The 22,835-nt window shown below is 41.9% G+C and overlaps 1 protein-coding gene and 1 long non-coding RNA gene across 3 annotated transcripts; one reads left to right on the forward strand and one right to left on the reverse strand.

Annotated features, from left to right (window-relative positions):
* Nucleotides 1-546: 546 nt before the first annotated feature.
* Nucleotides 547-14,288, reverse strand: LOC109624432 (DNA-binding protein RFX7). Of its 2 annotated transcripts, XM_069528285.1 has the most exons (10): nt 13,863-14,288; nt 11,715-11,748; nt 9,365-9,451; nt 8,944-8,981; nt 8,731-8,853; nt 8,520-8,639; nt 7,578-7,659; nt 7,266-7,473; nt 6,812-7,107; nt 547-6,717 (listed from the first exon to the last, which is right to left on the reverse strand). In XM_069528285.1, the coding sequence occupies exons 1-10, from the start codon at nt 13,988-13,990 to the stop codon at nt 3,313-3,315; spliced, it is 4,521 nt and encodes a 1,506-aa protein (XP_069384386.1). In that variant the 5' UTR covers nt 13,991-14,288; the 3' UTR covers nt 547-3,312. The 2 variants fall into 2 exon arrangements, with proteins under 2 accessions (XP_069384386.1, XP_069384387.1); XM_069528286.1 differs by lacking the exon at nt 8,944-8,981 and having other exon boundaries at nt 9,366-9,451.
* LOC138410812 (uncharacterized) lies at nt 14,223-16,420 on the forward strand. Its single transcript, XR_011243428.1, has 3 exons — nt 14,223-14,360; nt 14,819-16,002; nt 16,281-16,420. It is a non-coding gene; the product is annotated as an uncharacterized lncRNA (long non-coding RNA).
* Nucleotides 16,421-22,835: the final 6,415 nt, after the last annotated feature.

Consider the following 22,835-nt stretch of genomic DNA (forward strand, 5'->3'; position numbering starts at 1 on the left):
CATGTTATGAATATCACGAGGCCATGGGAAAGCAGAGCAGGGGACCGGCGAGCTGGACTCTGATTGGCTGGAGTGTGTCTCTAGGAGAGGCCACCCCCCGCTGACCTCAGAGGTCATTTGAAGAGCTGATGACCTCTGACCTCATGTCGAGGGGCTGATGGAGAGGTTCCGCATTTGCATAGACTTGACTGATAAAACATTAAAAGTGTGCGGTGTGACAAAAAAACAAATAAACATCAGCATTACCATAACATCTGGAAAAATCAATAGCTTTGTTATAAAGCTGTGACAGTCCAAAATTGAGCTTTTGTCTTTTTATCACTTATATTAAGAGACAGATCCAGGTTTAATATCCTGAAATGACACAATCACTGACACTTAATATAAAAATTGTTAAGCAAATAAATAAACCAATTAAATTACTCATGCATAGTATGACTATTTTTAATCTACAATGACAATTAATTCCTGCAAGGTTAATTTCTCTGACTTTTTTATTTACTGCAAGAAAATACAAAATGATCAGCACATAAACACACAAGAACATTCTTTAAAAAAGTTTATTGGCTTTTAAAACCACTTTAAAAATCTCACCAGTGAGTACTTTCCATTGAAAAAAAAGAAACAACGCGTTTGCAATATTAACAAGCTACTGTACATTAAGCAGTACACCAGACAACACCACAGAGGAGGGTTTTTTTAACTGGTAAAAATGGACAAGAGAGTCGAACAGAGTTGGTTCTGGGTCAGTCAAAGGTAAAGAATCAGTCACCACTTGATGGAGCTCCTGTACACATTAAGAGGTGCATTTCCTTCATTCATATTCAAATATCAGTGCCTTATTGTTAAAATAAAAAAAGAGAAAAATGTTAAATTTCTTCACAAATGCATTTAGCAAAATAAGAATATGTAAAATCAACAGAAAACAGCTGTCAACATAACATATAGAACAACATTAACTTAGTAAACAACACACAACAATGTAACTCATAAAACTAGCACTGCCAGTCTGGTTAACAGAACCTGCCCAAAATCACAGAAGACAGTGGTTACCAAGGATACAAAGTACAACATAAGTCATCACACATGCGTGCGTACAATCATTTATCAACATAATGAGCATGTAGGTTTTAAAAGGTTATTTAACTTTTTTCCCCCTCTATGCTTTAAATTCTCATGTATGAGAATGAGTAAGAAATGTGTATCTCACTGAGATTAATGCACATTTTGCTACAAGACAATTAGTCATTTTCTGACCGTTCAGTTAATTTCCTTACTCATCTTGTCATTTTTTTTTTTTGCGGGCATCCGTCGTTACATTTGTCCATAAAGATGTGTCATAAAAATTTAGTGCAATAATGTGAACCTCCAAAGTTTGTTGAAACATGAGTTTTTTTTTCCAGTGTCTGCTGAAAGGCTTTGAGCACAATGTCTGTCACAGAGATGTTTGCAACCAGCTAACAGTATCACAACTTTTTTTTTTTTTTAAACCATGCTATTGATCCTGCTCAAAGCGCACATCACTTCTGCAACCGCAGAGACCTATTATCTTTGAATAGAAAATAATAAAATTAAATCAGCAAGCGAGACCAGACAGCATTACTTTTACGACACATTGAGCCAGAAATGTAACACACAACATACAGTATCTTGCCGACTATAGATCTGTTAAGCTTTTTTTTTCTCTTTTCAGTGGCACATACTTAGCTAGAATAATGGCCATAATATAGTGTTTTGATACATCAAATCTCTATGTATCTATCCTATTTACAGATGGAGCTTAAACATGACTTATACAACATTGACAATAGCCAAAAAACTCAAGCAAGCATCCTACTGTATCACATAGCCTACCTGGCTAGCAGTGATGGTTTCAACATGCTTTCAGGTCCATGGTTACCTATAAAACATAGGACAGTGACCATTTCACAAATTTACATACTGTACATAAGGTTTCTGCAACTTAATCCTTTTCCTTAAATGCAATATATCATCAGACGCTGCTTGTTTCCTGTTGTTTGCCAGGGTGTCTCTACATGTAATAATCTCTTCATGTTATTCAAACAGATCATCTTTGGTATGGAAATAAGGCTGGATCTCCACAAACATAATGATTTCGCTTCCGCTTGATCTCAAAATGACATCACATCAAACACGTCAGCCTTCAGCTTTTTTTTTTCCCTCTAACTAAGCCTTCTCCATACCGTTTATATTCTTTTTCCGAGCTGGGAGTATAGCATGCCAATAAAATCTATGACATGTGCCTGCTGTGTGTTTTCATGAAATGACAGCATATTCAGTTCCTCTAAATCCATCACTGGTTAAGGGCACACAGAGTGTAGTCGTTTGCCTGTACAATACGCGTCTATATTGTAACTGCAAAAACAAAACAGAATAAGAAAGTACTGAAAATATCACAGTAACAGCTGCCTTGATATGATGAAGCTCTGGATGGTTCTGAAGATATCTTAACATTATACTATATACAGTCTCTCTAAAGATGGCATAAGGCCTTGGACTTTGGGGAATAAGGCAGCCAGTTGTTGATTCCTTTCCATATAGTCCGCAAAGAGGCCTGAATTCCCATCATCTCCCTACTGATTCATCTACTCCCTTTATAAGATATTAAACAGTACAAGAAGTATAGGTTTTAAGAAAATTTCACTTGCGGACAATGCTCAGATGTGAATCAGTTTACCACTGATTTTGGTTTATGATAAAAGTATAAAGATTATGTCATAAATTCAGCACCTGGCAGCGTTAAGATGCCGCCCTTTTTCATATTCCGATATGGCAGGCAAATGTACTACAACTATTATGTGCATACAACAATCCCAATATTGTTTCCATTTGGTTGAACTTGAACTGCACACACTGAAAATATTATACGACAGCATACATTTTTGGTGAAGTCTTTTGTGCCAAATTTCCTACCCATCTCACTTTCTTGAAGTGTTCATTAAATACAAATATTGCATTATTGATTGGCTATAACATGGAAGATTACGTTCCTCATTATGTTGATACCATACAGATCTGCTCTCGTAAGTGCATGCTGCCACCAAATTCTTTCGTTTCTGATTTCAGATGAGGGAGAAAAAGTGGTTCAGTACTGAAACTCCAGGTGACAAGTGTAAAAGGAGAGAAGTAACTAAACGTCAGTAGGAGAGATTTTCTGGTACGCCTGGCACTTTTAACAGAACGGATGGCAAAGTCCAGACAAATCCCAACAAACTATAGTTTCAAAACAGATATACTACATATGCACCAAACAAACAACAGAACGGAAACCATACAGAGTAAAAGATATCGTTAGCCCAGCATCTCTACTGTGGTAGGCTGGTCTTTGCTTTCTAGCCAGTCGAAACCAGAGTTCACAGTATCACTGCATATCTGCTGAAAAAGCGGGTCGTTCTTCAGTTCTTCCAGTGTTGAATCTTCATATTGTTCCTGCTGCTGGTTTGGGTCAAACAGCAGGTTGGTGTCCAATGTGTTAAGGTCAGTGATGCTACTGGACAGATCTGAGGTCAGTCTGATGTCGTTCGAGAAGTCAGACGCTACGGCGTTGAGCTCCGAGGCTACCTGACCCACCAACTGGGAGCTGGGGTTCAGACCATCATCCCCCAGCAAGTCCTTGACAGTGTTGTTGAAATCCAACTGCTGTTGCTCGTCCTCCGCCTCCTGCTGTTGTGTGCTCTGGAGGAGGAGCTGTGGTTGTGTCTGCACAGGATTCTCCTGGAGCTGCAGCTGTTGTTGCTGCTGCTGGTCTTGCTCACCAGGAACCGCTTGTGCTTGGCTGTCCCCGGTAGTGAAAGTCACCTGTTCTCCACTGCCAGTGGTGAGGTAACTGTGTTGCTGGAGCTCGAAGGCAGCCGGGCTCGAGCCGACAGGCAGCTGAGTCTGGTGAGCAGTCCCCCCAGCGAAGCCAGGAGCCGTCTCCAGGATCTGTGTGAGGTTCATACGGGCCGTATAGTTAGAGGGGAGGTTGTTTATTCCCAGGCCACGGACAGAATCATCCCCATCCGCTTCCATCTTACTGAGAAGGACGTTTGTAATTTTAGCGGTGTTGTTTTGACCCTGCACGGGCAGCATTTCACTCTGCATCATGATGTTCAGAGGTACAGACTGACTCCGCTGGGCCAGGCTGTGGACAGAGCTGACTGTCTGGTTGTTGGACAGGATGCTGAGAACCTCAGAGGTGATGGGAGAGTTAAAGGGAGAAACCACAGCACGGGTGGTGGTGCTGGTATTTGTGGTGGTGGTCAGAGGGCCTGTGTTGCCGCTGAAGTTCCTCTGGCGCACTGCTGGGCTGACGCTGCGGCAACGGAAAGTGATGGACGCAGATGAGGTCGATGCTTTATTGTCTAACGGTGCAGGCACAGCAAAACTCTCCTGTTTAGTGGGAGTAGTTACACCTGTCACCAGCTGCTGCTGCTGCTGCTGTGTTTGTTGTTGTTGTTGCTGTTGTTGTTGCTGCTGCTGCTGTTGCTGCTGTTGTTGTGGCTGTTGCTGCACCGGAGAAATGGGAGTCAAGCGGCCAAAGTGAGCAGCATCCGGTCTCGACTGAACTTGAAATGACTGGCCGGGAATTGCAAAAGCATGTGGCTTGCGAAACTGGTCGTCTACCAGGTCTTGGTAGCTGGGCAGAATACCAATACTGTGGTTGGATAGAGGGCCGGCAGAGTTGCTGTTGTAGCGGTTGTTGATCCACTCCAGTTTGGCCTTGTCAGGATGTGTCGCCATTGGCCTCTGCATGGGCTTTACGGGACTGCTCGAGACAATACTGGCCTCATGGTAACCTGTTATACTTGAGTTTATGGGAGTGAAAGCAAAAGGGTTCCTGCACTCCACTGGGCTGGGGGGGACGCTGCTGCTGCAGTTGGACAGTGGAGTGCTGATAGGGGTGTGGCGACCCATGGCTCCATCCACAGGGGTGATGGGAGCCATGCGGGAACAGGGGCTCTCTCTCGTCATGCTGTGCCCGAGCGTCATTTCGGAAGTGGGCGTGGGAGTCGGGGTTGGTGTCGGTGTTGGAGTGGGAGTTTGGACGGGAGTGGTACTACTATGGGCAGAGTGGTAGAAGGTAGTGCTGGCCTGGTGAGCGTTCAGGATAGAGCCTTGGTTGCTGGCTGACTGGCCTTGTAGAGACACGTCAACACAACTACTAAACAGACCCTTCAGCTTCATTTGCTCCTCCATTTGCACTAGCTCCTCCACAATGCTGTCCTGGGTCATGTCGTCATCGTTGAACGGGAAGTAGTCCATGTTGGGCTGAGAACCTGCAAAGTCAACCATCTCCTGTGTGAGCGTGAGCTGGCCTGAGGTCTCAGGGGGTTGAGCTATAATGGAAAGTTGGTCAGTAGGGGCTTGTTTGTGTTCTGCTGGTATCTGCTGAGCAAACGCCTGCTTTCGAAGCTCGTCAAGCTGTCCCTCCTCCCATATTGTGCTCTTTAAGTCACTCATCACAGAGGCTTTGTGTGCTCCTGAGTTGGCTGGTATGGCCCGGGGGTCCCCAGTGATCTGCTGTAGCAAGGCCTGATCGGACGGGTTGTTTCCAGCTGCCCCGGTGCTGGTGTCAGTGCTGAGAGAGTGGTCATTCGGTTTCACAACCAAGGCCTGGGGTTTGACAACAGTCTGAGAGCCCTCTGTGTGTGTGATGGGCGAGTCAGAGAGTGCGAGGATCTGCGTGGGCCCAATGGTTGTGTGTTTCACAGTCACTTTGCAGGGGGCACTCTCTGGTCTGGCAGGGGTTCCCGGGCGAGGGATCCTCTTCACTGCAGCACTAACGCCAGGTTTTAGATTGTCAACTACAGCCAGTGGCTGCTGGGAGATAAACACCCTCTTCACAGGAATCACGTGGGACTCCCCGACTGGGCCTGTGCGCTTTCGGGGGCTCTTAGCATCTAAGCAGGGGTCTTTTGACGACCCATTGGAGGATGTGTTTCTATTGGAGTTATGATTATCAACAGTCAAGTACAAAGTACTGTCATGGCAGTTACTGTTATTGCTGTCCTGAGTCCCAGCTACAGCTACCGAGGTGGGAGGCGATGTAGGGTCACTTTTTATCCTTAACCCTTTATCTGGTCCCAGAGAACACTTAACAAGGAAGCTTGGCTCACTGGCAGCCCTGAACTTGGCCACTCTCTCCTCTTTGATCCCAGCAGCAGTTTTCTCTGAGCCAGATGTGGGGTTAATGTCGTTTCTAGCATCAGACACCACTTTACAGTCTGTGGAGAGGTTCAGAGTGAGGGCTGGGGCACTGGGTCTGACTGCAGGAGACTGAGGCATGGCTGAGATCCCACCATGTGAATGTTGGGAATCATCCAAAGCAGCCATGGTCGTCACACCTGCCGAGGCGGGACGCACAGTTGTGCTGCTGCTGCTGGGAGCCAGAGCGATCGCCGTCATTTTCACCACATTCACGGAGCTCACGTGGGAAGTGGGCATCACAGTTTTTATGGGACTGTTGGTGATGAGGAGGGTGGGGGGTGAGCGCAGCGTGATGGCACTGGTGGCAGAGGGCTTGGGCAGGATTTGAGCGTATCGCGTACTGTGTCGCGCCAGACGGTCACCCACTGGACTGGCCGAGATATTCTGGGGAGTTTTGGGGGACTGCTTAAGAGACTGAGTGACCACTTGGAAGTTCACAGGCAGCACTTTTCCCTCCGCTGTCCCGACAGGGCTGGGTGATGTCATTAACTGCCTGCTTCTCTGTACCTGGTAGAAAAACAGAGAAAATCACACTGAATCTAGGCACATTGAATTGATAATATACCTCAACACAATTAGTGGGAAAAATTCAGCCCCATACCGTGACTGGGCTGGGGACAGCTGCTACGACGATGCCTATTGTAGGCTGCGGGGAGAGCAGAGCAGGGCTGCCACAGGGAATGGTGGGGCCAGGGGTGCTGGCCTCTGCTCTCTTGATCTGGCTCTCACTGGGCAGGGGCGAGTGGAGCTTCTGCTCCTGCTGCTTCTTCTGGATCTTTCGCTGCAGTTGCTGCTTTGCATCAACAGAGGGCGAGGGCAGGGTCTTCACCTGTGGCTGGAAGGAGTTTGCCTCAGCTGTGGGCACAAACGCAGAGGCAGGAGTTGGCGTCTTCAATCCTGTCAAAAGAAGACAAATGTAAGGAATTATGATCACATATACAGTGACAAAGTTAAAATACTATGAGCAGTATTTTCAAGGATTTCAAACTAAGCTTTTAATATGTAAAACATGATGTTCAGTTGTGATCACACATCAGATCAGAGGACATCCTTACCTGTGGGTGTGCCGGTCATAACAGTGAGTGCAGCCATGGACTTAGTACCAATGTAGTGGCTGTTGAGCAGGAAGCGGGCCAGGTCCTCCACATTGTCAAACTGACGACTCAGGACCTTTTGAGCCCACTCACACACCAGTCCGCAGGCTGCAGATCTCATCTCATCTTCAGCGCTTGGCGACTGACCCGACGACTCCATCAGCTCACACTACAGTCAGACAGAGCAGAGCAGCGTGTGGATGAGCGTTCCATGAGTTAAAAGTCTAACTAGATATTTACATTTGTGTTGAAAGTTTTTATGATGAAACTTACCCCATCACCAGATTTCTGCAGATCCAGGTTGGGTAAAGACGGCATGTGAACAAAAGCTTTCTTCCTTAACCCACTATAACAGTATTTGAGAAGGAGTTAAGGCGTCTGAAACTTAATGGCTGTGGATACAGAAATAATTATAATAAGCTGATGCTGACGCTTTCACTGAAACGGTTTCTAATCTATCCTCTGCTAATCTTTACATCGACAAAAGGAGTTACTCTGAAAATCTGACAGGAAGCGGAAAAAAACAAATTTCAAGGCCAAACATTAGCTTTTCAGCTCAGTGCCAAGGATATGCCTGCTCGCAATATTTCAAAATAACAGCAACTGTGGCAACTGTCTTTTGGCAATAGTGGAGTTTCATTAACTACATACACTGATATTTCCTTTTTGATCAGAGGTTTTACATGATTTTAACATTATTAAGATCCCTTTACATGTGTGAGTTGAATCCATTTACTGTGCTTATGTGAATTAAGTTTGATTTCTCACTGTCACCTTATTGACACCATTAATACTGACCTGTGTACTGCTTAAACTGACGAAGTCACAGCAGATTATCCACTGCACATATTCATGCATTTCCACCACAGGCAACACAGACAATATAACTCACCACATAGAGACGTATGACCACTGAAGAAAGCCGATAGCCTATGAGCTTTTTGATCGAGAAAAACTTGACCATTTATTTATCTATTTGAAAATAAAAATATCTGGCAAGCTGTTCTGCAGATTATTAGGTCCAATTTGGAGTTTTTGTTTATAATACAAATCTTGACTTTCAATGGCTGACTCTGCATAAGAGAAGAATAAAATGGAGATGTTAAAACAGTTTAAAAATCCACAATCTTCCTGATTAACTCCTGATAACTGAACAACATACTGAAAAACAAATGCTGTCAAACTTTTGCTGATCGCTTGTTTAGAACTAAAGGATATTTGGATTTGCCCCTCATGCCCAGTCGACGTGCCTTCATGTTAGGAAAGACATTCTTCATGATCTTTCCAAAGTCTGCTGCACTCAGTGGATTGTAGCCGAGATTGTCACAATAGCTCCTGTAAAATGAGAGAATCCACCGTTAAAAAGGTCATTCATACATACTCCCGTCACCTCGCCTGACTCCCACACTGAAGATGACACACTCACTTGTACTCATCATACACCTCTTGCTTTGGGAGGGAGGTCTCTGGGTGCTCCTCTAGGTGATTCCGTATCCAGTTGAATGCATACATCTGTTGAGTGCGGCTTGATGACATGGAACTCTGATCACTGAAATTGGTGCATAAGAGAACCAAAGCTGGTGAGGCAGTGTCCGTGACTTGTACGCATCATTTCTTGTTAATACAGAAACTTTAATACCATAATCCAGGAGTGGAGGACCCCCTCTCATTCTCAGTCCAAATGGGCAGAATTTGGGGGTTGGGGTGATGAATAGATATGGGGAAACAAATGAAACACAGACAGCTAGGTATAGCAAAAATCTACATAGTTCAATGGTTTGCGTTATAATGATCAATCAATCATCAACAAAGAAGAAAAAAACTCTCCAATGACCAACAACCCCTCAAAAAATGTCACAAATCAAAAGAGATCAATTTCATTTCTAGGAGCTATGAGCCCAAACTGTGTCTGTGAAGTGTGAAGATTTTCGACAAGCAATCAGAATCACAGACAGTGCCAGTCACGTAATGAGAGCCACAACAAAGCAACCATGCATGTGTGCGTCACAAAGTGGAAAACGTGAGAAAAAGTGTTTGTGTGTATGTGTGTGTGTGATGTACCTTTTATCATTGCCACTGCTGGGACCAGAAGGCAACTTAAGGTAGAGGTAGAGTTTTTCGATGTCTGTAAACTTCTCAACATCTTGCTGCGAAAATAAAAACATCACAAAGAAAACAAGTCCAAGATTATTCAAATAAAATCAGGTGAATAAAACGCAGACCGGAAGCTTAAAGCTGAATTATGATGTAATGTTCCAATACCAGCATTGTTAACGGCATCAGCAAGTACACATATCTGTGTATCGATCCAATACCACATCTTTAAAGTATACAAGTTTCACCAAGATAATACTGCAATTTTCTTTTTCCCGGAAAATCCCTTCTTCTTTGCCACTGTTTTTCTGGTAGTGTAGGCAGAGCCAGCTAAAATGTCAAATTTGGTAATATTCAAAAGTCCCCAAAGTAAAAACAGCAACATGTACTGAGAGCAGTTTCCACCTATTTAAAGGCAGTAACTGCTGTGTATTCCTAGATGTATTTATTTATGTACTTTTCAGTTCTGACTGTCAACTGGATAATTCTCATTGCCATTCCTTTTTTAAAAATATATATATACACATTTGTTTTTCACAGGGTTTAGCCTGAGCCAGGCCATAAGACAATGTTAGCAATCATTACTTCCATACAGGGATAGTAAATACGTTTTATAAGTTGTTATGTGTGTGTATATATATGCACAAAGTCCATGTTCATGAATTAAACAGTCAGAAGCTGCCTTTAATCAAAATTATTTCATGCCTGGTGGTCAGTTCTTTACAAAGAGGGAACAGGGAGTGGACAGAGTGGACAGACACTGAAAATGTTAAATCTGTTTCAGAATTTAGCGCCGATTTAAGAACACTACATGAGTTTGACAGTCGCTCACCTCTTCTTCTGCTTTTCAATTGGCTTCTAAGAATGGATTCATTTTACCTGTTCCTCTCTATTTGTCTCTTTGTTGCTAGGGGAACCAATCCTTGAATGAATGAGGTGAGAGCTGTCAGCCAATGAGCACTGAGTGAAAACACTATGTACTACTACACTCATGCGTCCCTACAAGCATAGAGTGAATAACCTGAGTCATTCTCTGCTTACATCAGGGTTGGAGCTTTAATTCTCTTCTTTTGTATCGTTTCTTTACATTTTTATTTTCCATGGATTTTCGACAATGGCCTGTACCTGGTATTAACATGTATATAGGTTACCTTGGCAACTGCAGATGTTTGATTTAATGGACATGACTTGATTTTTGTTTCGGGAATCAGGTTTGAATATCTCAGAAACTGAACATTTCATTTCAAAATACATAACATGGAACACCACCCAACATTAATATCAATACTTGCATTACTTAACTATACTAAATCAAAATCAATGAAACAGTACAATGCTGAGCTGTATTGTTCCACAAAACTCTATTAGAAAATCATCCAAACCTATCCATTGAATGGTTAACATCATTAAGTATATCAACATCATATCAAATATCATAATAGAAACTACATGTATGTTATTAGAGGATTGTGTTCACATCACTAACCCTCTAAAATTGTTATTGAGAGTGTTTTGAATTTTTTGTGCCATCAGCTTTACATTATATCTAAGTTTAGACCCAGTCCACATTTGAAAGACATATTTTGGTATCAAGGAAACTGTTTAAAATGTATTTTACTGACATTAACCCTTTATTCTAGTCCTTTAAACTCAATTGATCTGGTGTGCTGTGTCAGTGTGTAACTATCAGATAAGTAAGATGGTGGATATTTTGCCTGCTGAAATCTGCCAGACAGACTTGTTGAAAAAGAAAAACACACTGTCTGTATTTTTTGTTTTAAAAGTGATATAAAAATAGACAAAAGCTTTATCATGTAGCTTTGATTGTGGCTGAAAACAAGGTGTGTGTGTGTGTGTGATACTTCAGCTCAGACAAAATGTGCATAAATAGATCTGGTTTTACTGACTTAAAAAACACTAATACAGAGTATATACCCTCCAGTATATCTAAATAATCATATACAGCTGTTAGTTGATATATTTTCAAAAATGGGATGAAAGTGTATTTAGAGGTCAATTATGTATAATGTGCATTAATATAATTTACAATTTCTATTAGAATTATCGTCCTAAATCCTACCATCTGTGGTGTAAATAACAGATAAGCAAATTCAAGCATCGTGGTTCCAGTTAGTTATTTGTCATCAGGTTATAATCACGAAACACACATTTATTTATTACTTAAAAAATGCTAAGCTTCACACCAAATCTAATGATCCAATAGCAAACAGTTGCATGTGTCTATGATAATAAAGTGGGTGACATAGTGTTAGGTTACAACAGAGAGTAGGACACTTTGTTACTACTGATACTCACCAATATGCTGTCCACTTTTGATTGTACAGATTTGCTACAATGAGAAAGACAGAAAGACAGAAATTAAAATAACATTGACACATGCAGGAGTTCATCAAATTTTAAAGGTCCAGTGTGTAAGAAATGGAATATAAAATAATCCTATAAAATAATCCTGTTCTATTCACATTGAATGACCTGTTTTCTATACCCCTAGGAGAGGCCCTTTAAATTATAATACGTTATATTTACATCGGGGGCGGGTCCTCTCTATGGAGGCCGCCATGTTTTTTTTTTTTACAGTAGCCCAGACTGGATAAACTTAACACCTTTTGAGCTTCTATGACAACTGAAGGCTACCACAGGTTCTCCTACATGTTTGGAAGAGGAGGGTGAGGTGAGGGGCGTTCAGCTGCATCATGCAACTTCACCACTAGATGCCACTGAAATCTACACATTAAACCTTAAAGGAAGTTAGTTTTAATTTCCTAACATTTTTTACTTTTTCTTTAGTCTTTGGTACCGTCAATGTCAAAATATTGCATTAATACACAGTTAAATGTGAGTGAGATTGTATCATCTTTAACTATTCAGGAGTGGCTTTGGAAAGTATTTACACTTGAAATGGAATGAATGTACTTTTTGAATATGAATCTATACACAACAAACCGAGAGACAGAGTGGAATATTTCAGAGCCTTTATTCAGTATTTCTAGCAGATGCAGTCAAGGTCTCTATCAGATGTTTCTATCAGATGTTTTTTTCTGTGCTGAAAACCGACACTCTCTCTCTCACTCCATCATCATGTTCACTCTGGAGCAGATTTTCTTCAAGGACCTCTCTGTGTTTCTTTGGCCGCAATCGTTCTCCTCACTAGTCTGACCAGTGTCCCGGCTCCTGCACCTCCACAACCTGATGCTGCCACCACTCTGTGGAGGTGTTACCCAGGTGAGGAGCAGCTCCCTAAAACTCAATTTCTCGATCACCTCCCTGAAGACCCTCTGGCTTGGTTACAGTTCGGGATTAGGGTGGAACATAAGCTCTATAAAAACATCCTGGTGGAGTATGGTTTCATACTCATGTCTGAGCTGTGTTATGATTGAATCATTATGAACTACATAGGGTAGTTTATGGTTTGTTTTTCTGCCTGGCAAAAATGAAAACTGGGGATTCATATGAACTATTAATTCCCTTCACTGCTGTCATCTGTCAACTGAATTCACCACAGTTAACTCTATGTCTGGGTTGACTAAATTCACTTCCTGGTTTATTCAATCTACCTGAACATAAACACTACAGAGCTAACTGAGCTTTGAGGTATTACTGCTACTATCAACACTTTGTGTCATTGCCTTTAGGAGCACTGTTGCACTACTGTCATTTTCACACAATAAAATGTGACGTGTTGCTTTACAGCATTAATTGTAGACAGTAGTAGATGTACCATGTCTGTGGAGCTGAGTCTGTGGAGCTGAGTCTGTGGGTCAGAACCTGTGGATCAGCTGCTGTGGAGGTGAACCAGTGTGCGGACCAGTGTCTGTGGACCAGTGTGTGTGTGGAACAGTGTCTGTGGACTAGTGTCTGTAGACCAGTGTGTAAGGACCAATGAGTGTCTGTTGATCACTGTGTGTGTGTGTGTGTGTGTGTGTGTGTGTGTGTGTGTGTGTAGATCTCTGCATCTGTGGATCACTGTATGTGTGGATCACTGTGCATGTGGATCACTGTATGTGTGGCTCCCTGTGTCTGTGGCTCCCTGTGTCTGTGGATCCCTGAGTCTGTGGATGTCTGTGGCTCCCTGAGTCTGTGGATCCCTGTGTCTGTGGATCCCTGAGTCTGTGGATCCCTGAGTCTGTGGATCCCTGAGTCTGTGGATGAGTCCTGGTTTGACACCTGTCATCCTGAGCATCAGCAGCACTGCTGGATCAGTATCATGTGTAACATGGCCTCCCGTGGCTCCACACTAACAACTACAACCACCACAGCTGTATCTAACCTGACGTTAACGTGTCACAGACACACCATCAGGAACCACTGGGTGTATCTGTCACCGTGTTTCGGGTCAAACATTCACCGTTGCACTCGTGTTATTTTCGGCCGCTTTGTGCAGCTACACACGCTAATTACGAGGCTACGGCTAGCGAGAAGGACAGAGTGGCACCACATCCTTACCAAATTGAATTCTTGATTTTGAACTGCAGAGCGTTGGCCTCGGGCCCCTGGAGTCCCGGCACCAGCGCTGGAAGAGAGCCTAATCCCGAGGCCGGCTTCTGACCGGGCTGTTGTTGATCATCAGCCATCGCGACGGAGGGGTGGTGGGGGAGCTTTAACGAGTAGGCCTCATCCCCGGCTGTGCACTGCACCGGACCCACCGCTGCTGGAGCGGCTCAGGCAGCTAGGACAGCCCGCTGAATCCAGCGCGAAGCATGGCCACGAACACGGAGATCCGACCCTCGCGAAGACGCAAAACAGAAGCGGGAAGAAAAACACACCCGGGCGTACAAAAAGGCATTTCTCCGAGGAGGGCTCTCTCTGTGTGCGCTGCCGCAAACAGCAAACAGCGAACCGCACGCCTGCAGCAGCAGCAGCCACAGAGCAGCCGTCCGCGTCACGTCACACACAGGCAGCGGAGAGCAGCCCGGAAACACCGCGTCAAAATAAAAGCACCAGGTGAGTAGTGCTGACAGGATAAAGTTCATGTTTTCAGGGCTGATGCATCAGGATTGATCTCCTGGAGAGAGGTGTGCGAACGGATCAAGCATTTCAGGTTTTGTAAGGATGCTTTGAAAAGAAAAAAAAAAGATCCATGGATATGTTTCATTTATTAATTTGATGTCAAGTGGAGTCAACAGAAAAAAAACATTATTTTTTCAATGAAGTAAAAAATTTAACCGGTGTGGCAGGACCACACCTTAACCAGTAATTACCCATCAACCCTTCTTATACCTGGTCACCCATCCTGCTTTGTTTGTCTCAGATTTCCAGACCCACCCCCCCTCCCCCCTTCCATTCCCCTCATCCATTTACCCCCCTACTTCATCCTCATCCCTACCTACATCACTTCATCCTCCCTTCCCTCATCCCTTCCATTTCAATCTGGTGCATATTTCTCTCATGTCTCTCCCTAGGTTCTGTCCTGGGGTCCGACATCAGCATGGGTGCATGAGACGGAGCCCCCACACTGAGTCTGCATCCGCCCAGTCCACAGCCTATCCTGCCAGACCAGCCTAACAGAGACATTCTTCATCCATCTTCATCGTCACCCTATTGCAGAGTATATTTGATGCCTGGGGAAGTGGGGATCTCCCAAAGTTACTGTCTTTTCAAGCACAGAAAACCTTCTTCGTGTCTCCACACATTGTTTTCTTGGGGATAGTAGCACAGAGGACATTTTATACTACAAAGACCTGATATGTCCAACTGCAGACGTTTCATGCATTTTTTGTTCCCTGTCACTTGCAGTGGAACGATATCTGATAGCATAAGTGAGCGAGATGATTACTGCAAGCAAAACTGTTTCAGTGTTCACCTGCCTCCTGTCTATTTTCACATATTTTCAGTAATACAGTGCAATGCAATGTTTGATGTGGACCATATCCAATAAAACTCTTTGGGCCACCAAAGCATTTTTTCATATTGAGTGGTTTTATTTTTCTACTTTCTTCTACTTTAGTACATTTCAGAGGAAAACAATGTACTTTATTTAAGTATGAAAATGAATATTCTGTATTGTCTTACATCAAATTGAACGTTTTTCATCAGTGAACAGTTGTCAGATAAAACAAGTAGCTACGGTGGAAATGGAAATAAATATTATTAATCATTATCACAAAACACCTATATTTTATCAACCACTTTTAAAAAATAAAAAATACATTGTTCTCATTGATGCATAAAAGAACCCTTGCCTTGTCCATTTCCAGTTGTTCATGTTATTTATTAGATTGTTTTAATTTTCAAACGCTGACGGTCATTTTAATCTTCATCACGTCTAACTTGACGCTGCCTGTGCCTCTGTGTAGTTCCGCTGTCAGCCAGCGGAGGCGCTGCTGCAGGAAGCTGTTGGATCAGATAGTGACAATGACGAGTAAACATCCAGGATCATACACTCCTTCATGTAAACCGCTCATTGAGCAGCGCCTGCATCGACCACGATATCTAACAATATGTTGCTATCGAACGATTATGTGATCAGACATGTGATCGGGACGTGTGTGCACGGTGCCCGGGGTTTGTCTCAGCTCATCACACCGCGGACTATTTTCTCCTTCGCCTGAAATCTGAGACTCAGTTGGTGGAAAGAAAATAACCTGTGGGTGAACTGTAAAGAGACCAGATATAAATACAACGCTCACTTGCATCACACCAGTAAAACTGCTATTAATCACATATCACACACATGTCCTGATCATTTGATACTAATTCATGATTTTAACATATTGGTAATCGATAATGACCCACAGTCTCTCTTTATGTGATTGTAAATGTGGAATAATCAGAAGAATGAAGTCACCAGGTCAAGAAAAACAAGACCTATATACATGCTTTGATCATGACTTATTGTGTGCTGCCATCTGTTGATGAAAACAGGGAATGATCCTCCACTGCTCCATGTTGGCTCCGGTCCTGATGATGCAGGACAGCAAGAGACAGAGGGTGTGAACCTGAGCTGTGACTTGACTGGCTGAGAGATAAGAACAGCAGGAACAGAATAACAGAAATGTATTTTTAAAATGTTTATTGCCTGATCACAAAGTGCTCTGCTCTAATTTAGTTTGTGCAAATGTTTATTTAATGTCTGCTTTGTCCTCTGCAGCAACTAAACCTTTTTGTCTCCATTGTGCAGAATATGATTATGATGGAGACACAAGAAGGGAGCTGTACCATTACACCTTACAAAGCACCAGAAAGCTTTTTAAAGCATTGATACAGATATTTGTCTCAGAATAATTAAACATATTCAAAAAAAATGATGCTGCTGTCTCTGTTATTCTCATGTTTAGTGGGTATGTTTTCTGGAGGAGTATATTCAGGAGCTTCATGGTTTTTGGGGAAGGTTGCTGAGGTACCGGGGTGTCCTCTTTGGTAATAGTCATGTGCATGCCATCACCATGCTGCTCCACAGTCAGTAAGGGGTGTTTGAGCCCTTCCACAGGTGTGATCCTCTGATGGTTGACTTGCAAAATGTTTTTGAAGAGGTCAATGAACTGCTCCACCTCGTTCGACTCATTATCGTCCCATTCATGCATCATCTGGAGCAACAGAGTTCAGAATATTTAGAATGATCTAATTTGATTATGGAAATGTGGTCAAAGAATAAGACTCCTGAGGCATTGAAGACATTCTTGTAATAGCATTACACTATAAAGATTGAGATTGAGTGGATCACTTACGAGCTCTGAGACAAGTAGAGAGTGAAAACACTGTTTGTCTTTGTGGATGGCTGGATGAATGGATGGATGGATGAATGGATGGATGGATGGATGAATGGATGGATGGATGAATGGATGGATGGATGGATGGAAACCTTCAGTCTCCATGTGCCTCAAAGATTGAAAAACTGGCTGCTCTTCAGTCCAGCATCCAGCTGGTAAGTGGATGTTTCATCCAGTGTGTTCACGATGTTCCTAATCTGGAAACACACGTGTGATCTGATTAAGGAGCTGATCCTTTATTCAAAATAACACTCTCTTGAGAAACACATCCAGGATGCTGCGACTATTTGTGTCTGTGAAGAAGATGCTTATGATGTTGTACTCATGTTCCCAGGGAAACGGGGGGTAGCCCCGAGCCATCTCTACCACGTCAATCCCAGAGACCACTGACTGTAGGGCAGGCCCAAAACGACCTCTGGAGCCCTGGTCGAGACAAAATAAACAACAATAAGCTTGATGTATGAAAACTGAAATCTCATTTCATATCCCTGTGTTCAGAAGGGAACTGATGGGCAATCAGCTCATGAAGACCTTCAAATATACGAGGACCACTAGTGGAACTAAAAAAAGAACTTCACTTTGATTTATTGACTCATTCACTTTTTTAAATGATTTAAATGATTAATATTTTATGTAATTTAATTTGTGCATAATGTGCCTTGGTATTTGGTTGTATGTGTCATAATTTCAATGCCTTGATATTTGTACTACTACTAAATTAAAGCTTTTTCACTAAACAAACGCACGCCCTAATCCACACTCCATACTAGCTGGAGGCGGAAATGCACTCAATCGTTCTTTGCCAACCACCAATAAAACCCAGAAGAAGAAGAAAATGTTGCAGTATGGTGATGAGGGACACATGTGAGGAACAAGGTTGACAAAAGGTTACCATAGAACCAATCATAAATATGACCTATTTTATGAAAGATATATACTAAAGTTCATTTGTTGCTGGAGAATATAAATATATATAATGATATTCAAATTGCATATTCATTTCGCATATAATTAGTCATTAGTGATGACAACTATAAAATGATGTAAAAACAGAAAACTGGTGATGTAAAGTTTCAGGATTATTTCATTAATCCAGTATGTGAAAGTGTGTTTTAAAGGCAGCGTGGCAAACTATCTTTTTTGTTATTATATAATATAATTGACAGTCAAATCATTTGATTATTATTATATTATTAAATGTTTGTGTTTGTTGATTAACATTGAGATAATCCTGATAACGTCTCCCTGTCTCCACAGTGCATCACACACATCCATCAGGCCTTGTCATCCGCTGACTTGTTAACGACACCGGAGGTGAGGAGCAGTGACACTTCATCTAAATCTCAAGAAAAAATGTTGTTTCCTTGTTAGTCATTGTTTTCTCACTCTATTTTTGACCTGTGGTTGCTGGCTATTCTGTGCTGATTTATTTCACTGTCAATCTCCTGTCACTTCTGATTTGGGCTGGAAGGGCTCATCTCAGCAGTCTTTGCCCTTGTTCATTCCTCCAGATGTTAAGATTTACACAGGACTCCTGCTGAAGAGGCCTCTGACTCTGTGCTGCTAGACTACACTCCCAGTGTATCTGTGTGTGGGTCTGAGACAGCACGCTGCTCACTCTAAATGTTACTTCTCATTAAGTCACATTACGCTGTTCCCTGCTTATCAAACAAATGTAATTCGATGTTTAGATTTTCAAACTAAAGGAAGATATTGAAACAAATAGAAATATATAAGAATGAAGCTGATAAGGAGCATTCAGAGGTAATGTTTCATTGATGCTTGTCTGTTTTATTCTGACCTTGTAGAGCAGCATGTAACTGTGTTTTGAAAGGTGGGACATAAATAAAGTTTATTATCATTATATGTTGGCAGGATTAAGCAATAACTACAGAACCAATTTTATCAGATCTTTGTGGAATGATGGGACAAAGAGTCAGACCCAGGAATTATTTTCACTTTGTTTAACATTGTGCGTTTTTCAACAGTTTTATTTATCATTCGGAAAAACAATTCATTTATGTGGATGAAAAGAATCAGACAGGTTTTAGGGGACTGATATTTATGATTACGTGCAATTGTGTTCAGATCCAAATAAAAAACTAGATCTAGTGACTTTACATGTGGTTTCATAAGGGCACTGCTGTGCCTTGTTGTTTGTAACAAACCATTCTAGTTTGTTGTTTGGTTTGATTTTGAGCAAGATTACACAAAAATACAAAATTGATTTCTACCAAACAAAAAGAACTTAATACATTTTAGTACAGATATTGACTAAGGGGCAGATTTTAGATCATTTAGATCCTCAAACAACTTCCCTTTGTCTTTTCTACTTTAAAAACTAGACAATCGTGTGTAGGAGTGTTTGACCTTGGCGGAGGTACACGCTCTCCTGAGTTTCAGATTTAGATTTCATTTAATTTCATTTGAAGAGACTAATTAACTGTGATCAGGTCACACATGAGACTGACAGTGACCAAAACACACCCTCCTTCTCCTCATAGGTGCTGCTGAATGTGGGACAGCGAGGTCACCGTGGTGCAGAGGTCGTCAAGTCTGCCTCGCACGTGCACCGTTGAGCCACAGCCGATCCAATCCTCTTACACTACCCCCCTACTTCTTCTTCTTCCAGCACTCAGGCCAGACTATAAGATCAGCTCACTATGCAGGTCTTATCCTGAAGCAGTAGATCCTCAGAGTCACGCCAGCAGGTATCAAACACCACACACAACCCACTTACCTCTGGACACATAGGCCACAGGAGAGTAGAGTAGGCCCGTTTGGTTTTAAGATGCATTCACTGTGTGAATAGAATATCAGCAATTAATTATGTATTGCAACTACATTAGAAATTAAAAACTGGCAAACCAACAATTGGTTATTTTTTTATTTTGTGACATCTATTGACAGTTATTCTTCATGATGTCACCACTGCTCGCTGGTCCTAAGGAGGCGTTTCCCTGTGGGTTTTCTGATGTGTTCATCAGATTGTTCATGCCTGGCTGGGGAATTCCTGTTAAGGTTATTTCAATGTTACTGTCTTTGTATAAAAAGGCTTTTAAAATGTTAAATCACACTAAACACTAAAATAGAAATGTTAATAATGAAATTTTTTCCTTAATATGTGATGGGATGTTGACGATAATATGGTTTTGAATTGATTTTTAAACAAAACTAATTCTATGAATCAATCAGACTGAGCATTGGGAAATTATATTATTATTTTATTTCTGAATTTTGATAGTTTTGATAGTTATGAACAGTTACTCAACAAAAAAATCACCAATGATACAAAAAATACTAGATTCATATATAACCAAATAAAATCATCAAATATGCCCATAGCCCAGGCTGATGCATTCAAATGACTTGTTTTGACAAAAAATGTGCCAAAAACCACAATATGTTCAGTATTTCATCACATATGAAGAAAAAAAGGCAGCAGATCCTCACGTGTGTTTATTTTCTGACCTTTTATAGACAGTTATTAACAGTTACTATAGAAAATGATCAACAGATGAATTAATAATACTAAAAAGTATTTAAAATCATGGAGGAAGTTTCACGTTTCTGTACAACTGTAAGTTATAAGCTGTCATGTATAAGTGAACGTCAAGTATCCAGTGCGTCTTCAGTACAGATCATCATTTCAGTCTTTTCAGCCTTTAAATGCAGTTTTTTTCCTTTGACTTATCAGTTCAGTACCAGGGTGAAATATGGGAGTCCCTAGCTCTGACGTCACTCACACAGCCTGTCCCAGGCCGGGCTCTGTTGCAGATTTTATGCCGTGTGTGTGTGTGTGTGTTTTTTTCTCCTCCTTCGTTTTTCTTGGCATCCTGTGGAAGAGCGGAGGGGAAATTCTGATGTCATCAACCTTGGCACAGCGGGACGGAGGAGCATGCAGGCCCTCAGGGTGCCAAGATCGGTGCCCGTGTATTTGTGCCCCGTAGATGGTGAAATAGATGGTGTGGTGCTGCCCGCCTGTGCTGCACCTGCGTCCCAGCATGCTGATTGATCAGTTTGGTCATGTGGAATGTCACCATCTGCTCCCCAGTCCCACTCACCCCTTCTTGTGTGAATGCCAATCACTGGCAGGAAGATAGTTATTTAAGCCATGTCAAATCAGGCGCATGACGATGAGGAATATGCCAACAGCACTTCAGATGTGTGTTGAAGGCATCGTATGCACAACAGCACAACACACAATAAAAGCACAACCATGACTTCAGACTGCGAAGAGGTTCTGGTTTTGTTCTTATTGCTCTCTCACGGCAATACAGATTTTCTTTTTCCCTTACAGGATATAATCAGAATTTGTGCACCTCAAAAAATTATATTCCAAAAAAATTGAATCCAATGATTGCACCGATGGTGCGATTACGTGAATATGTTTTTATTTATTTGCATATAAACGTCCTGAATTTATTTTGAGCGTGACTCCTTATTTATTTATGCTCCATCCCCTTCAGTTCAGCTTCTTTTCTTTGGCCTCTTAATGGCCAGCGGCGTATCAGGGGGCCATCAGCAGCGACATTCTTCATTGTAGAGCACCATAACCAATGACATTTCAACCATGGGAAAATAAAGATATGCAAATCTGAACTCATTAACATTTGCATTACCTGTTTGAATAATCGCACTCCTGACAAGACTGCAATTAACTAAGATTGATGCAAAGTTCAGGGTTAGGGAACTGTATATATTTGCTCTTGGATCATTTAGCCAAGATGTGCGTGTCTGTGTGTGTATGTGTGTGTGTGTGTGTGTGTGTGTGTGTGTGTAAGCTTAGTGTGTCAGATAGGAGAACTGATCTCTGTCAGCAGAAAAGGTCATTCAGTAGCCACTGATGTTTCTAGATTATTTGTAATATATACATATATTTATATTCAGATTTCTCTTTTTTAATGTTCAGCTGAAGACAATGAAATATGTCATTTGTTCCCAATGTGGGGTAGTGTAGGGGTCATGAGACACAGAGAAGGGGTTGCAAGACGGCAAATACAATTAAAAACAACATATTTTAGCCATTGTTACTAAAAGTGAAAGACATTGTGTTTAAGTTTTAAATAAAGCTATGCAAATCACAAAATGTGTTATTCTGGTTTTTTCATCCCCGTATAAGGTGATTATGACAAATTTATGACTGCATCATTTTACATGTGCATGTAGTTGATTTTTATTCTCTAAACAACCAACATTTCTAAAAAAAGGAATCATACACTGTTGATTGTTCTGGTGAGGATGAGGAGACTGACCTCCTAACCCAGTTAACAGTAGCATGAATAGTCAGGATTAGACTCAGAGTTTAAGTAAGCTGCGTGTTCACAGTTCACCTTCATGCTGATTGAAACCAGTTGACAGCAGTTTGTTTCTCTTTCAGATCAGTTTATCACTGCCTCTGTAAACACTAATCTCCTACTTACGGCCATGCTTCTCTAGCAGTGTCTAATTATTGATTGGCCATCACTTCTTCAAATGTAAAACATACACTCAAATTCAGCTCCATGAACATACAGTGACTATTTCAAACTGTGCATTGAAAGTCACACGCACAAGCATTTTCTCAGAGAATCTGAATTGAAATAGATGCATTGGAAAGAGTCCAAGATGGCTGCAGTGCACCCAGTCCCCTGTAGCTTCAGAGTAAACACTGGAGGGTTAGTAAGACAATGTGTTTAAGATAAATACTTTGCAGCTGCCTCACTGGGAG

This window comes from Paralichthys olivaceus, chromosome 7 (genome assembly GCF_024713975.1).
Source record: "Paralichthys olivaceus isolate ysfri-2021 chromosome 7, ASM2471397v2, whole genome shotgun sequence".
Lineage (NCBI taxonomy): Eukaryota > Metazoa > Chordata > Actinopteri > Pleuronectiformes > Paralichthyidae > Paralichthys > Paralichthys olivaceus.

Excerpts from the sequence above, each read along its gene's own strand:
- LOC109624432 (XM_069528285.1), bottom strand. The coding sequence starts at position 13,990 with ATGGCTGATGATCAACAACAGCCCGGTCAGAAGCCGGCCTCGGGATTA. Across the intron at positions 8,982-9,364 it reads GCAGTGGCAATGATAAAAGG|ACTGAGAATGAGAGGGGGTC; the intron begins TACATCACACAC and ends CTGCCCATTTGG. Across the intron at positions 7,660-8,519 it reads ATGAGGGGCAAATCCAAATA|CTGTTATAGTGGGTTAAGGA; the intron begins TCCTTTAGTTCT and ends CCTTCTCAAATA.